The sequence below is a fragment of the Epinephelus moara genome, chromosome 18, assembly GCF_006386435.1.
Source record: "Epinephelus moara isolate mb chromosome 18, YSFRI_EMoa_1.0, whole genome shotgun sequence".
NCBI lineage: Eukaryota > Metazoa > Chordata > Actinopteri > Perciformes > Serranidae > Epinephelus > Epinephelus moara.
In genome coordinates this window covers 32,870,279-32,886,328 of record NC_065523.1, presented here as the reverse complement: position 1 = coordinate 32,886,328, position 16,050 = coordinate 32,870,279, and the positions used below count along the sequence as shown (strand labels likewise).

The 16,050-nt window shown below is 41.7% G+C and overlaps 1 protein-coding gene across 1 annotated transcript; it reads left to right on the top strand.

Moving 5' to 3' along the window:
- The first annotated feature begins 1,212 nt into the window (after positions 1 to 1,212).
- Positions 1,213 to 15,755, top strand: LOC126405937 (casein kinase I). Its single transcript, XM_050069989.1, has 11 exons — positions 1,213 to 1,442; positions 4,593 to 4,683; positions 4,926 to 5,036; positions 6,173 to 6,321; positions 6,993 to 7,221; positions 11,377 to 11,547; positions 11,795 to 11,943; positions 12,068 to 12,263; positions 12,352 to 12,491; positions 13,675 to 13,742; positions 13,848 to 15,755. The coding sequence occupies exons 2-10, from the start codon at positions 4,608 to 4,610 to the stop codon at positions 13,705 to 13,707; spliced, it is 1,254 nt and encodes a 417-aa protein (XP_049925946.1). The 5' UTR covers positions 1,213 to 1,442; positions 4,593 to 4,607; the 3' UTR covers positions 13,708 to 13,742; positions 13,848 to 15,755.
- The last annotated feature ends 295 nt before the right edge of the window (positions 15,756 to 16,050 follow it).

The window sequence follows — 16,050 nt, the reverse complement described above, 5'->3', positions numbered from 1 at the left end:
TGACCCTTAGCTAAGTTCTGCCCCCGGCCACAGCCTTGCGAATCATAACGTAGCATTGGGCCGGCTATACGTTTCTTCCCTGTTCCAGAACACGTAGCATTGGGCCGGCTATACGTTTCTTCCCTGTTCCAGAACCAAAATCAAACCCTGAAAAGTGCAGGGTTAGCTAGCTAGCTACTGAAGATGTAGCCTACTGAATGTATACACATGCTGCTTTTGCTTTTTAATGATTATAACAGTGAAACAAAGACCGACCCTGCTGTACAGGAACCAGTGAAGGGAAGCAGGGAAACGCTGATCTGTGATCTGTAGCCTATAGTTCGGTTTTAGCTTCGAAACTATCTTTGTCTTTTTATGTTTTTTGCATATACATGTGTTAAGTGATTCAAATAGGATTGTTTTTATTTCCTTAAAATGACAAAAATGCTTTAATTCAAGGGTTGATTGTAAAGAATAAAACATTTACCAGGCCTCTTATTATTTTCAGTTATTTTCAAGGGGGGGTAAACAACTGTATCAGGGTGGCCGTGGCCCCCTCTGGCCACCCCTGGGCAGTGCCACTGATCACAGGAAAAATATATTTCTGTTAACATAAGGTAATTGTGATACTGCTAGCATAATAAACACAGTGTGATTCTTTTTTTTTTTTTTTTATTCTTTACTTGTGTATTTGAAAGTAGATACAATGCATACAGGTTTCTAGCCATGGCTAATGTTTAACCGCCGTCCCTGGTTGGGCTTTTTTGAATTAAAATGGAGCATGGAGTGATTCCATACAATAATGCATGTGGAATTTACAGAAATATGTTAATCTTTGGGTCTAACTCTCTGTACACTCTATTTTTCCTCTTTATTCTTAACACAGCAAGGCTTTCTACCTCCCCAGGAATATATTTTGCACATTCCTGCCTAGCTCTAAAAACACCAATATGAACATTGTATTTTAAACAGTATTTTTTAATAAATAATTTTTTTGTTCTGTGTATTAGTATTTCTTTTCTGTGCACCAAAAACCTTTTATGTGGAAATCTACTTGGCATAAACAGGATTGCAAACTGTATCATGACTCAAGATGAGTAACGGGAAAAAAGCGGGATAATCATTGAATGATCAGTTTTCTAGAGGAAGCGGTGGATCTGTGTGACGTTCTCCTTTAATGACTGTGCCCTGACATCCAGAGGATGACATCATCGACGCCGTGAACGGGCGCGTTGTTAAGTAACGAGAGGGGGAGACAGACTCGAGTGGAGAACGGCCGCCCGTGCTGCTGGAGCTTCTCAGGGACTATCAACAGGGAGTGCAACCGACGACAGAGCTACGAGCTGGGGGTATGAGAGCCGCCAGAATCCGCTCCCATCCTCCTCTGCCCAGGCCCCTGTCCGACTGACAACCATCGGATCAGAACCTCCACGGAACCAGCTCTCCGACGAACCCAATATCGGGTGAGTAGTGGGTCCGGGAACCGGAGAAACCGAGGGGGAAAAGGGGCCCGATTCGGCCGAATCAGAGTCTCGTATTCACGGCTTACAGGCGAAGGGGGGAGGGGGCGCGTAGTAGGGATGGCTATCTTACACAGGCTAGTCTAGAACATAAATGGGTGCGGTTTTAACTATAACACAAATATGGCGAAGTGTGATAACGCTTTAACGTACACATTTACAGCTTTATTTAATTTGGAAAATAACTGGTGCAGTAACGTACGTATTACGGCTCGGTTAACGTATCTCTACTAGCTTACTCTAAGCTAACAGGGAACTAACGTAAATGCCTTCGGCTGGTGTTTTAGCTAACGTTAGCTAACGTCTTTTTAAACACAATAGCTGTTATAGCATTTTATCAAACGTAGCTAATATTAGCTGTAGCAAATATTGTAACGTAAAATCGTATCTGACTCACTGGAATTAAATTAAAACCAGGAAAGAGCAACGTAGTTAGACGTCTGCCATTGCCGTGAAAGACAATATTGAAGTGTAAGTTAATTTTGTGAGTTAGGTTTGTGTGAATGCGTGAATTTAACGTCGAGTTTGTAACACACGGGCTGGTTGTAGAGTGACAGCTGCCTGAGTGTGAGAGGCGTAGCACTGTTTTTCATGTGATTGTGAAATCCTCTGGTTTTGGGTCTGTGACACTTGTTTTCTTGTAAAGAGGACTTATTTTGACACTTCCCATGTTTTGCACTTCCTGAACAAATGGGTCTGATTACATACAATGAAACATAACACAGAAAGAAATATTGAATTATGTCTCACTTGGGAATTTAGTTGATTGTATTAATTTAGAGATGTTACACCACCTCCTTGGGACATCCTCCTCCAAGCCTCCCCCTTAACCAGCACATATGGACTATAGCATGTTAACCACTGGTCTGTGGACCTTACTATCATAATGGCACACAATGTCACTCCAGGTGCAATGTGCTTATTCGGCGTATTCGACTTGCTTCACATCACACATGCTATCTTCTAGACATCAAATGCATTCCTCACATTGCTACTAAGTTTTCCCCATACATGTCTGTGCAATTCACCCTCGCTAAGCTCTTTAGTATGACCACATGAGGGTGCATGCAAATGGAAACCACATGGACACACTGTTAAATATGCAGCGAAACACTGTGCGGGTTTAAAATTGTGTGTCACCGTTCCCGTACCGAGCAATTAATCAATGGCACTTAACGGTGTAGCCTTGTGATTAATGTTGCTCCCTGAATCGGGTCCCCTGGCTGCAGCACATGAGACACCCTCCTGGTGTAATGAAACCTAACCCTTTGTTAACCCAAATCCATCTGCCTCCATCACATCCGCCGTGGCAGGTTGTCCTCATCAGGGCAGGGGCAGGGATACTCGGCTTGCTTTGTCTGGGGGGCACTCTTGCAAAATGACAGGAGGCTAGGGGCCAGTTGATAAGCAAACATTAATAATATATAGCAGTATATAATAAAGAAATTGCCTGTTTTAAACCATAGGAAATTTGCTGTTACACAGGGGTGTTCCTAGTATTTGAGGATATTCAGGGTTTAGCCCAAACCTCTGTTGGGGAGTCTTGAAAATCCTCCCTTGGCACTTTATATTAACATAATCAAGCTTTATTTTGATGTTTTTGACTTGCACAAGTACAGAAAAAATCCAATTATGAATCAATCTATTTTCATTATGAATTTAAAACTAGTCAATGAGCCACCAGGCACTGTATCGCAAGCTATACTAAGAGAGTATCTCTACTCTAGGGACTACTTTTTACAATATTTTCATTCAGCTGGTGTTTTCATTTTAAATTAGGGCCATGCAATGCAAGTTGTTCTGAGTTTGAAGGTTTTAACAAGGCCCCTGTGGTCTGAAATGATAGTATGTGAGCCATCATCACTGTTTGAGTAGTTTCAAAACAGAGCTGGTGTCTGTCTGCAGCTCTTTATTTAATCCCAACTGCATACAATCAAGCAAAGTAACCTCTGGGATAATTTATGTTGAGTTCTGGATGAAAGTGGACTGAATGCAGAGGACTGGTTCTGCAGAATCAGTGACTCTTCTGCAAGCTTGAATTGGCATGTCAACAAAAGTGAGGTTTCTGAGAATGTGTTGTTTTGCAATTTCTGAGTTGTCATGAGACTTTCTATAGAGGGTGGGGATTGAGGCAGCAGTCAGTAACAATGATACGGTCTATTTCATATATCGCCTTGTTGATATGTCAATAGGTCACATGACTGGGAGTGTTATTTGAAAATGCAGCAGTGCTATATTTGGATGATGCTATAAAGAGCACACTGTTTACATGGTGCTCCCAAATTGGTTGTGAGGAAGCAAATCTCGTTGATAAATGATGCTCTGTGTTGATTCGTTCTCTGCAGCACTTTCCTGTCTGAAGTTCATCGCACAGAACTGTCTCAGGGCCTTGACACAGATAAAACCAGCCATCGCTCCACGGCCGCTCATGCCTTCCCTCCCCTGGCATCGCTCGTATAGAACAGCGGAGAGCTTAGTCTTGCTTTTGCAGTGGCTGCACAATGTGGCGTGGCAGAGAGAGTACTAAATAAATGATGATCCTGCTCCAGCATCACGTGCAGTTCAGCTCAGATGATGCACTGTGCCAAGTCTTAGTACTCATGCAGCAGTTGTGATTCTGTTCCTCTCGTGCTCCAAGTGGCTACTGGCATTTCTGTGCAGCCCTTATTTTGCTGTATTTCTCTTTCCTCCCTTCCCTGCTTTTGCTGATCTCACTGCAACCACCTCCCCCTCCCGGCTACCCTACAAATCTAATCGTGTGTTTCTGGAGGCCAGACAGCTGTTTGCAGATCAGCGAGCCCTGCTCAGGCTACATTCTCACACAAACACGTGGTTACTTTAGTGCGTCTGGGATTGACGGATCATCATGTGAGCAGCTGACTGACTCTTGATGATACCTTCTCTCATTCCACCGCTCTGGGAAAGTCGAGGAAATAATCCTATGTTATATTGAGTTGAGTTGTAAAGGAGCTCATCCTATAATGTTTCTGAGTATATGGTGAGAGAGAAAAGTGGCACAGCCCACATGAGCTAGCCTGGTGTCATGTGTTCTTTGCCTTGTTATAATCATCTCTGTTTGTCTGTTGGTGACAGTGACAACTCGCAAACATGGAGCTGAGAGTGGGGAACAAGTACCGGCTCGGGCGAAAGATAGGGAGTGGTTCCTTTGGCGACATTTATCTTGGTAAGTGTTAACAGACACTGTTCTTTTTTTTTTGTTTGTTTTTGCATGACTTACACAACTTTCCACGTGTCTCCTCTATTAAGGGTCTTTCCACAAAAGTTTCTGGACAGTCTCTCTTTTCATACTGTACCATTAATTTTTTTCCCCTATGCCTGGGCACCAAGCGTGTTTTTCCTTCATACCCGTCTGCCATTTGCTGTGGCTCTTTACAGCTTTTGTTATACCTCTGTGTGTCTCCTCAGGTGCCAACATTGCCACTGGTGAGGAGGTAGCCATCAAGCTGGAATGTGTTAAGACCAAACACCCACAGTTGCACATTGAAAGCAAGTTCTACAAGATGATGCAAGGAGGAGGTAAGGAGCGGATGTTGCTTTGACAGGCTTGGCGAGATTTTTTTTTAAGCATTCCTTATCATATTTTATGTCCCTGGCAGTATTGCAGATGCATATACCCTACTAAGCCTGCTGGAAAGATGTAGAATAAATTATTTTAATAAGATTTGACAGAGCGACGGTCATCTTTTCTACATAGTTGTGATGTAAATCCAATCTAGGTGAACATATAGATGAATAAAGGCATTTTCAAGAAATCGATTATCTTGTGTAAAATGTACAAGGTTAAAAAAAATGGATTTGTGTTTGTTGCAAAATTTGTTACACGGCAAATAATATAAACAAGAGTGTCTATTTGCGCCTAGGTGAGGATAGTCACGTTGCAGCTATTCAGCTATTTACACAAATCTCTAGAACAAGTTATCATAGATCGGGGTGTCAAACATTTTGACACCCCTGTTATAAATCTCACTGCACGCTTTGATTGACTAGTACTCATCATTTTTGACTCATCAGCGTCAGAAGAGGTTAGGATTAGGGCATATAGGTCATGGTTAGGGCTAGTACTAGCCAGTGTTAGGTATTCTCTGATATTAAAGTGGTAAATTTATAAGAAAATAATCGCAAATGTATCACCAGAAAGTCAGGTGACGTGGCATAAAGTGTGACACAGTCTATAGAGGTAGTAAGACGTGATGGGTGAAAAGGTAAAGCACAGGACTGTGACACAGGAGTCTGGGGTTCGACCCTGAGTGAGTCAGTATTTAGACTTAGCTGACTTCTTATTTTCAGTTTTTAGGATGTATAAAGCTGCTGTAAACTTAAGTAGAATAGCTGAATAGACCCATTTATGTTAATGTCATGTTTCAGCATTGCAAGGATGCCGAGGAATATACACCCGGGGTGTAAATAGCCACATTGGCTGTTTACACCCTGGGTGTAAATAGCATTGTTGGCTATGGACACCTGGGTGCTTGCATCTGCCAAAATGCCATATACACCAGGGTTTAAATAGCCACACTGGCTATTTCACCCCAGGTGCACATAGCATTGTTGGCTACAGACACCTGGTGCAAATTGCATCTGGTATGAATTGTAGGTGCCAGTAACTTGAACAAACTTTATGCTGACTGTGTGTGTGTATGTGTGTATTCTAGTGGGTATTCCATCGATAAAGTGGTGTGGTGCAGAGGGAGACTACAACGTGATGGTCATGGAGCTGCTCGGTCCCAGTCTGGAGGACCTTTTCAACTTTTGCTCCCGGAAGTTCAGCCTAAAGACTGTCCTGCTTTTGGCAGACCAGATGGTATGACACAAACCCTCGTGTAAAGTCACGTGCAGTAGAATTAGGACAGATCCACAATCCCCTCAGTTAAGATCCTATTTTGAAAAACAGTTCTGTTTACAAATAGACGTAATATTTATGATCCCATTCGGTCATGTGCGTGACCTACTTGACTATTATTTGTGCATGCTCTCGCTATGTATATATAAACATTGCATATGATTCCCTTCAGGCTTCTTAAAAGATTGTAGATGTTTTGGTGTCCTCTGCTCTCGTGCATCCAGTGCACTTTATAATTCTGGCCTCCTCTCAGACTGTGCTGGCCTAGATATTTCATTTCATGCGTAGCTCTCTGAAGCACAACTTATCTCACCTTTTTGTTCTAACTGCAGCCAAGTTGCTGTGTCAGTCCTCTGTACGGGCGTCTGACTCTCCACTTATAGCCTAGGGGTCATCACCTTCCCTTGTCCTGTCCTGATGTATTGAGTGCACCTACTGCTGCCCAGTGACTGAAACTTTATTAGAAAACACAAGGACAGTGCTGCTTTGACAGCATATAAAATGTGATAATGTGACTTTGTGGTCACCATGACAGTCCCCAATGTATCCCTCCTGTGTACCAAGGTATTTTATGTTGGGTCCTGCAGAAACTGACAGTTTCAACACCCTTTGTCTCAACTTTCTTCTTTTAGATCAGTCGCATTGAGTACATCCACTCCAAGAATTTCATCCATCGGGATGTTAAGCCTGACAACTTCCTGATGGGGCTTGGCAAGAAGGGCAACCTGGTGTACATCATCGACTTTGGCCTGGCCAAAAAGTACCGCGACGCCCGCACACACCAGCACATCCCTTACAGGGAGAACAAGAACCTGACTGGCACAGCGCGCTACGCCTCCATCAACACACATCTTGGAATCGGTAAGATACACTTCAAGCATATACACAAACTTTATTTACTTTAGGGTTGGGTCGATGTAATATTTTCATACTGGTTTGATATTAAGTCAAACCCTGGACTGGTAAACTGAATTTTACCTCCAGGTTTCGCATTTGACTCAGCAGCCGCTCCCTCATAAAACAATGACATTGTGTCCCAAAAGCAAACGAGCGTTTGACTATTACATCACATTGTGTAACTTTGAAGCTCTCTGTCAACATAACATATACACCGCTGTTACGTCATTTAAACAAACCAGGCACCTATCAGCTGTGCCCTCGAGATCCAACAGAAGACATAACCACTTAAACGCTGTGTTTAAGTACGTGCTATCTTCCTGTGTTTGTAGTTTTCAAACAGAAAACTCACAACAGCACAAAGGTTACTAATAGCGATGGTTATTTACCAGAAACCTTGAGCTATCTGATCTCACTCCGGCCAGCTGCCACTTTATTTATTTATTTATTCATTCATTTATTGTGGTGAAATGAGGTATCATATAGATCAGCTATCATTAACTGGCCACATCCAGTCCCACCAAAGCTTTCCATCTGGCCTGCAGCCTATTAGATTATTTGGAAAATGTGAGGAGGAAAAGAATTGCATCACAATATTTTGGACATCTAGTATTTTTTTCCTTATATATTGAAACAACCCTCAAAACAATTGAGATGGAAATAATTTTATTAGGAATGATTTACCAACCCCAAATTATGTCCGTTTGACCCGCGGATACTAAAGACATTATAAATCCCATCTGTTAGCTCATTATTGGCAGCAGTGATGCAGTGGCTTCAGGAAGGCCTACTTGAAAAACATCAAAATATCAAATGTCCAAAAGTGAAAAAGCATTAACCTGAGTGAGAGTCTGTGTCTCTGTCCTCAGTCCTGACAATTGTGCTACTTAAATGCATATTGTTTACAGAATTCCCCTTCTTTTATAAATAAGACGCTGCTGGGGCCATATCATGCTGGGGACAAACTCAACTCCTATTTAACATATTGTTTTATTTCCTCACGTTTATATAATTTAACATTTATATCCTTAAAATAATTTTATAATCGTTGACCAAGTATTAATTAAATTATTAAACAATGATTGGCTTAGGCCTCTCTGTCTCTATTCAGGTATACATACACACACACTTTGAAAAGTCCCTCCCCCACAGTGTCTGCTTAGAAAAGTTCTGGCCCTTGGATAGGTCGCGTTGATGACCCACAGTATAGATAATTCCTCATTTAAGATTCATGAATCAGCGATTTGTCATCCACTGCAGCACTTTGAAAGCGAGCAACAGGAATAAGAAGAAACAGCAGCGACACCTCTTTTGTCGGCTTTAAATTTAAAATGTTGTCATATTGGCAGAGTTTTCTTGAGAGACTAACTCTACCATGTCTCCTCTCTTCACCCCAAAAACCACATGCAGTAACTTGCTTACGGCCTGTCAGATACTTCTGGCTCCAGTTATTAGCAAACACAATATTATGTTAATCACGTTGTCATATTGCTGATTGCTAATGCAATGCAAGTTGGATTTAGCACCATGAGGCCGTTGTCACAGGTTGCAAATGTAGGTTACTTCTTTATTTGTGTCATAACAAATGCAGGTTCAGCGAGTTTACATTAACCGAACCGGCAAAACCTGAAATCGACCCAACTTTAATTTGCTCACTTTGTTTTGCTGAAAGCTATTGTGTGTGTGTGTGTGTGTGTGTGTGTGTGTGTGTGTGTGTGTGTGTGTGTGTGTGTGTGTGTGTGTGTGTGTGTGTTGGGTATCAAGAACTGGTGCTACATTAGTTACTTGTTATGCACAACATTGAATTAGACCCTCAGAAAACAGTACTGCTGTTGGTTCTTCACCTCCTGGCCCTGTTATTCACACACATCATGTCAGGCAGTTCTGTTGTTACCCCATGTGATGAAGCTCTCTGAGATATCCCCTGATAGAGTTGATGTGATTCATGCTTGTTTACACTCTGTGTACTGCTAGAATGGCGGAGAGGTTCAAGTGTTAAAAAGTATAGATAATCCTGACTAGAGCAAAGACAAATACAGCAAGATACAGCGTCAGTCAAAATGCAAAGTACATATGAATTTTGTGCTGCTCCATCAGGGTCACACCCTCGCTCCCCTTTGAGAATTGCTTCTGAACACCATGTTAAATGTGATTAATTGGAGCGGTCTTATGATATCTCCCTTTACACAACTTTCATCCCAAGTCTGGAGGTGTAATGCACTTTACTGCAGGCCTGATTTTTTCCATTGTCTAAGTCAGTTTTCCTTTTTCAACATACTTTAGTGTCTGTGTCAGAACATAATATTGGTCTCTGAACATTTTCGTGGTTTTTAAATCTGGTCTTTAAATCTTAGGACTGCTTAACTTTTTTGTACCATTTCTAGCTCTACATTCCTTAAACGGTTGCTCCTCATTGACACCCCCACCTCCCCTCTCCTCCTCCCACTGTTTCATTTTGGACTTGCTTCATCTCTGCATCGTCTTTGTTTGTACACACCCTGTCAGGTCATACAGAGGATGTGAGGGAAGAAGGGCTCAAGAGAGAGCACAAGAAGGAAATGTCATTGGGAAAATGTCTCTGCTGTGGTGTTGTCATCACAGTGTAGTGCTCTCTGAGACATTCTGCAGAGCACTTTTATTTGGCTAACTATTTAAACACATCGACAATCTCACTGAAGTGTTTCAGCAAGCCCCTCCAGTTAATGCAAATTCAGACTTTGCATTTTTTTTAACAGGATTACACAATGCTTAATAGCAACACGTATCAAACTTACAGCACATATATGACCAGAACAAGGCACGAAACCCTATCACAATCCTCCCCATTCCCATAACCCCTAATAACAGCCAGAATAATATCAATAAAACGGTCCTCCATCTCCTGAATAGTACAAAAAATGACAGATGAAGTAAAAGTCAGGCTCAATATAAGAGAGGGTGAACGACTTTGCAATTTTGTCCAATCATGCAACTTTACTGCAAATTTGACTACTTAAAATGGGTCAAATCTGATTTCATTGTAGAGCTGTGTGCAGCATATTGTTTTGCTCAACCCCCCTTCCACCTCTCTGTCTCTCTGTCATAACCTAACGTTTATTAGCAGGTTTCATGTCAAAGGCAAGCAGTTTCAGTGTCAGTGTAAGGTCGGTGCAGTTTAAAGGCTCAGTGTCAGATGTTAGCCGTTGATGCTGTGTTAGCTTGTGCTAACCAGGCAGAGAGAGCAGGAGAAGAGCGGCTTACAGAGACGATCCATCAGTGCTGCGTCGAAGGGCAGCAACAGCTGATCACCGACGATCAGCTGTTGCTGCCCTTTGACCCAACCCTTCACTCCATCGCCACAAATAGATTCTAATTCTGTGGTTAACACTGAATGCTCATAATAATGGGCTCCAAATCCGGGACACCATGGCAGCCATTTTTGCGAAAAAACACTTAGAAACACAGCAACATACATTGCATTTTTTTCTGTTTTAGAAAAGCTGCTGTGCAATCAGGCATTTCAGGCAGCAACAATCCCAAAAACTGCCTGTGAAATTCCGAAGGGACTGGTGAGCTAAACAGTTGCAGCCCCAGCAAGTTTATATCTGTTTTTGGTTAGATATTGACTTTGTGCTAGATATCTACTGGATGGACAAACATGTTAGTGAGAGTGTACGTGATATTTCTGTCATAGCAAATCACCTTACTTGTGCCTTGAAGGAGGAGTTGTAGTTTTAACGGTTGTTAAATGCGGTAGGCAAGTGTTGTGATGTCCATACCTTGCTTCTGCCTTTAAAAAGTATATATAAACATAGAGTTAAGGAAGGGATTCTGTTGACTATTAGTAAACATAAAAACTGCACTGTCGAGTGTTGTCCAACTAACAGGCTGCACATATCTCTCAGTAAGAGGTGCCACATGACTGTCAGGGAAATCAGCAATCTATGACTATTATTTGTGTCGATTACAGGCCACTCTAAGCTGAGACTTGTTTCTTAAAGATCAGAGATGATTAAGGAAGATGGTAGTTAATTTTAAAACTGTAAAAAGGACCTTAGTAAATAATCCTTTGTCGTAGCACTTAGCAGCCATTCCTCAGTTTCTCACTCTTGTATGCACTCTTGTGTTTTCTGTTCACAGAGCAGTCCAGACGTGACGACCTGGAGTCCCTCGGCTACGTCCTCATGTACTTCAACCTGGGCTCCCTCCCCTGGCAGGGCCTCAAGGCCGCTACCAAGAGACAGAAGTACGAACGAATCAGTGAGAAGAAAATGTCCACACCCATCGAGGTTCTGTGCAAAGGATACCCTTGTAAGTGATGTTTCTGTGGGGCCTCTGTGTGTTTGGGCAGCAGGTTTACCTGTAGCTCTGCAATTATCTACAGCTGCAGTATTGGGTTTTCTCAGTATTGAATCGAAATCTAAAAATGCAAATGTTATCTAATCACTGTCGTCAAAGCTCAGCACTAACTCAGTGATTTTGTGTTTGGCTTGCTGTTTTCGTTGTCTGCATTCATGAGTGTCTCCTCACTGCTGTTTTGCTTGTTATTCTTCTGCAGCTGAGTTCTCCACATACCTGAATTTCTGCCGTTCACTTCGTTTTGACGACAAGCCAGACTACTCTTACCTACGACAGCTCTTCAGGAATCTGTTCCACCGCCAGGGTTTCTCCTATGATTATGTCTTCGACTGGAACATGCTCAAATTTGTAAGTTAAAGTGTTTTTAACTGAAGTATTGCAATTCTAAATAACTTACACAATATAATACAGCTAATTCAATGATATATTTTATTAATGAGAATGCTTTAATATGGCTGATCTCATTTAACAGGGTGCCAGCCGAACAGCTGAGGATGGGGATCGGGAGAGGAGGACGGGGGATGAGAGGGATGAGCGGATTGGAGGAGCCCCCAGGGGGTCTGCATCGCGGGGCCTCCCCCCAGGTCCCAACCCAGCAGCTGCCAACAGAGTCAGGAACGGGCCAGAGCAGGCCATCTCTAACCCTGCCTCACGGGTCCAGCAGTCCGGTGAGTATTCTGCTCAGAGGTCTCAAACTGCTGCCACTCGTCTCAACAGAATAATGTTACGCTGACAAGTTTTTATACATCATTTCAGGGAACACGTCGCCTCGTGCGATTTCTCGTGCAGAGAGGGAGAGGAAGGTGAGCATGCGGCTTCACCGCGGGGCTCCTGCCAATGTATCGTCCTCTGACCTCACAGCCCGTCATGACCAATCCAGAATTTCCACATCACAGGTGAGAGAACACTCTCAGCTCCTTCAGTCAGCCCTGTGACGCACACTGCATTAGCAGACAAAAAATATTTTATGAGAAAGCCTTGTGTGTTCAAGTAGACAGTGAAAAGAATGACTCACCAGTGTAACATTTTATAAACAGCACGACATCCAGAAGTAAATCACAGCTCCTCAAGCCCATAGCAAACTAGACTCCACCTAGGCATGGTTAGTATGGACTGAATTAACAATCTGACAGCTATCACAGCGCTGCCTTTTTCAATTTATCCCAATATTCAGTGAAATATTCGATTTGAAGTAGACCTAATTATGTATGGGACAATATATGATTGGATTGATCAAGCATCAGTATATTTCATATAGAATGATATTATGCCATTTCAAGTAGTTGTAAAGCCTGGTTTCTTGGAAAATTATTTGATCCTTTTTCACTAAAGAAAAATGTTGACTAACAAGACGTGTCCTCCCTCAAGTCTCCACATTCTGTGTTCGTTCCACATCCTCCTCCTCTTCATCTTCATCCACCTGAATATCACTATCTGACCTATTGAAAGTGAGCTGTCTGAGTTATGAAATGATTCTGTGTGCTCCATTCCTCTGTCTTGTCATGGCTGTGTCCCGCTGCCACATTTTCTTCACTTCTTGGTCAAACGTCTCTAAAGGCTCTGACGGATGCGAAAAACACAGAAAAACGAACCTTTTCTGAAAATGTTAATGATGGACAAAAGTTTGGGACTCAGTGTGCAAACATAATTGTCACAATGTGGAGTCCTATTTATTTTAAGATGCACAACAATTTCAGACAAGAAAAACAGACTCAGTGTGCAAAGGCCTTAAGGCCTCAAAATTACCCTAGGTTTAGGTCAGTACTTCTTTGACATGGTTTCAAAAGGTGTGTAATACACGCTTAACAAATGTAGTGTTTGTTGCAGGCTTTTAGACTGTTCATACAGTTTTTTTAAAGAAACAAATTATTGTTGTTTCCTCCAATTAATGGCTTTTGAAACCAGAATCAACTTTGCAGGTTTAATGGACAACCTTAAACTTGGATAACACTGTTTTCAATCCATGTAGTAGTTACAGTTGTGTACTAAAGCTGCCTTATGAAATCAATCAATTAGCACAGCTGTCTGAACAGTTTTGTTGTTATTATCCTCTGAGTCTTTATTCTGTGTCGTCTGCAGGTCAGCGTGCCGTTCGAGCACATGGGGAAGTAGAAGTCTTTGGCTCTGCATGCACATGACTCTGACAGGTGAGGTCTTAATTTCACTCCTTTTTTCACATGCTGACTGCAGAAATACACCACCTACCAATATATCGCCCTCTCTAATAACTGTCCCTCCACTTGTTGTTGCAGGGCTGCAAGGTTTATTCATCGCTCCGATTTATTTTCCTTTTATTTTTACCTTGTCTTATGAAAAGATGATTGCCAATGGACACATGGATCTTTGGAAAAGGACAATAAACTTTTTAAAGGATCCAGGGGAAGAACGTGACAGTATCCAACATGCACTCTTTCATGAACCCTTTGTTTTTTTTTTTGCTGAACCGTGGACCACCACAAATACAAAAAGCAAATGAATGACGGTCCTACACCATTTTCACTCCGTGGTTGCTCAAACCTGCTCCACTCCTCAGAACATTTCCCTCAGTACCTTCTGTCTGACAAATGTGAAGAACTGATGGCGTCACAGAAGCAAAAAGGTATCAGGGACACGCGCATGTTTCTCGTCAGAGGTCAACTTAGTGACTGATATAGGCTTAGTAAAGATTTATCTTCTTTGAGTTCAACACCGCAAACACAACTCTTCAGTGTCATCTTTTGTCTTTCATGAGGATATCTTAAATTGGAGCTTGTCATGAGTTTCCTTTCTTTTGCTTTTTTGAGAGTAATAACAGCTAAAAGACGATGAGATGAGGAGAGGTAGGTGAGAGGGTAGTGGACACATAGAAAGGTAACTTTAAAAAGGACAAGTAAGTGATGTTTTAGCTGTTGTAGAGTAAATGTTTTTTCCTGGTGAAGTAGCAATTGGTGCTTGCTTGCCCTCCATCCATGTCGTGATGATTTACTGTCCCTCAAAACTCAGCCACCAAAACCTCCACACCAACCCCTTATTTTGCCTGTTTTCAACCTGCGTGTTTTTCTTTTGATTTTAATGTGAGCGGGTAAGGTGAAGAACGACCATAGATATTGCAAAGACACACTCCAAGTCTTGAGGGAAGCTCCTCAGGAAACTCTATTTGACCAGAGACCATCGCTGCCCATTTTGGCTAACAAATAGTGGCTGCAATTTTTATGATACTTCTAAATGTTACCTTTCTTTTTAAAATTCATTTTGTTATTGGAGGTCATATGGGAGTGGGCAGGCTCGGTTAGGGATGACTTTTATGGGGACGGGACATCCAATGATTTTTTTTTTAATGTTTACTTCACTGTAAATATTTTTTTATTTCGATGTAAAGCCAAAATGTGGTTATTTGTTTTAAGGCGTAAAGTAGAAAAATGCATACTAATGACATAATTGGGGCTGGGTTCAGAATTTTAGTATTTAAAGTACTAAACTGTGGGATGGGCTGCTGTTACTTTGCCAGCTGGGTCATTCAACATTTTGTGTGTGTGTGTGTGTGTGTGTGTGTGTATGAGAGGGAAAGTGTGATACAGTGAATCCCTGCTAAGAATACAATATTCATTTTGTCTTTGTATGCAGTTTGTTTTTAATCTCCTTTCTCTGCTATTTATGTTAAACTATTTTATATGTCTGAAATAATTAGTGTCCTTGTTCTCCTACATGTGTTTCATTTCATCCTCCTGTAACTTATTAGAAGTAGCTTGCTTGTTCAGGTTTTTCGTTGCCTGTCTCTTCTGTTCTTTTTATGCTTCAAAGGTTGTCCACCTCACATGATACATAGGGCTTTTTAATATTCCTTCTGCAAAAACGATATGCGAATAGTTTGATGTCACCTTTTTGGATTTTAACCTCCAGCAACCTTGATGATGTCATTCAAAAGGAAAACATAACTGATGCAATTGCAGGGATGTGTAAATAGCAGTGTACTGTGTGTGTAATTACCTTTGTACAGGCCACAGCGACCCAGTGGCATCGTAACTGTCGGGTTGGGAGTGGTGTAGAAGAGGTTGAGGTGACGGGGATTTCACTTTATGTATTGTGTACTGATATCTTGTACAGTTCTTTAACACACTTTATTTACAACAGTATTTGTGTATATTTTATGAAGTAATAAAAATGAATAACGTTGCTCACAAGTTTTCGCAGACCTTTTCTTGCTCTTCTTATGCTCACTGCAGCTTATATAAGTTTTTGTGTTTGCACATGCAGTGCAGTCCACCTTGTGCAAAGTTACATCATGGTCAATGGCAGAGACCCAAGGAAATGTCATGACGTAGGTGACAGCGATCGAATTTTGGATTGTTGCCAGAATGTGGCGCCACTTCTAATGGCAGAGCACACTTTAACCTATCATTTTATGTACTTTTTATATCAAATCTTTATTGGCGATACATAAAATATACAAACTAGGAGTCATTAATACAGACGAAA

What these genes read in the sequence shown, in the direction of transcription:
- LOC126405937 (XM_050069989.1), top strand. Translation starts at nt 4,608, where the DNA reads ATGGAGCTGAGAGTGGGGAACAAGTACCGGCTCGGGCGAAAGATAGGG. An exon ending in CAAGATGATGCAAGGAGGAG is followed by an intron (nt 5,037 to 6,172) that starts GTAAGGAGCGGA and finishes TGTGTATTCTAG; the next exon opens with TGGGTATTCCATCGATAAAG. An exon ending in CTCACGGGTCCAGCAGTCCG is followed by an intron (nt 12,264 to 12,351) that starts GTGAGTATTCTG and finishes ACATCATTTCAG; the next exon opens with GGAACACGTCGCCTCGTGCG.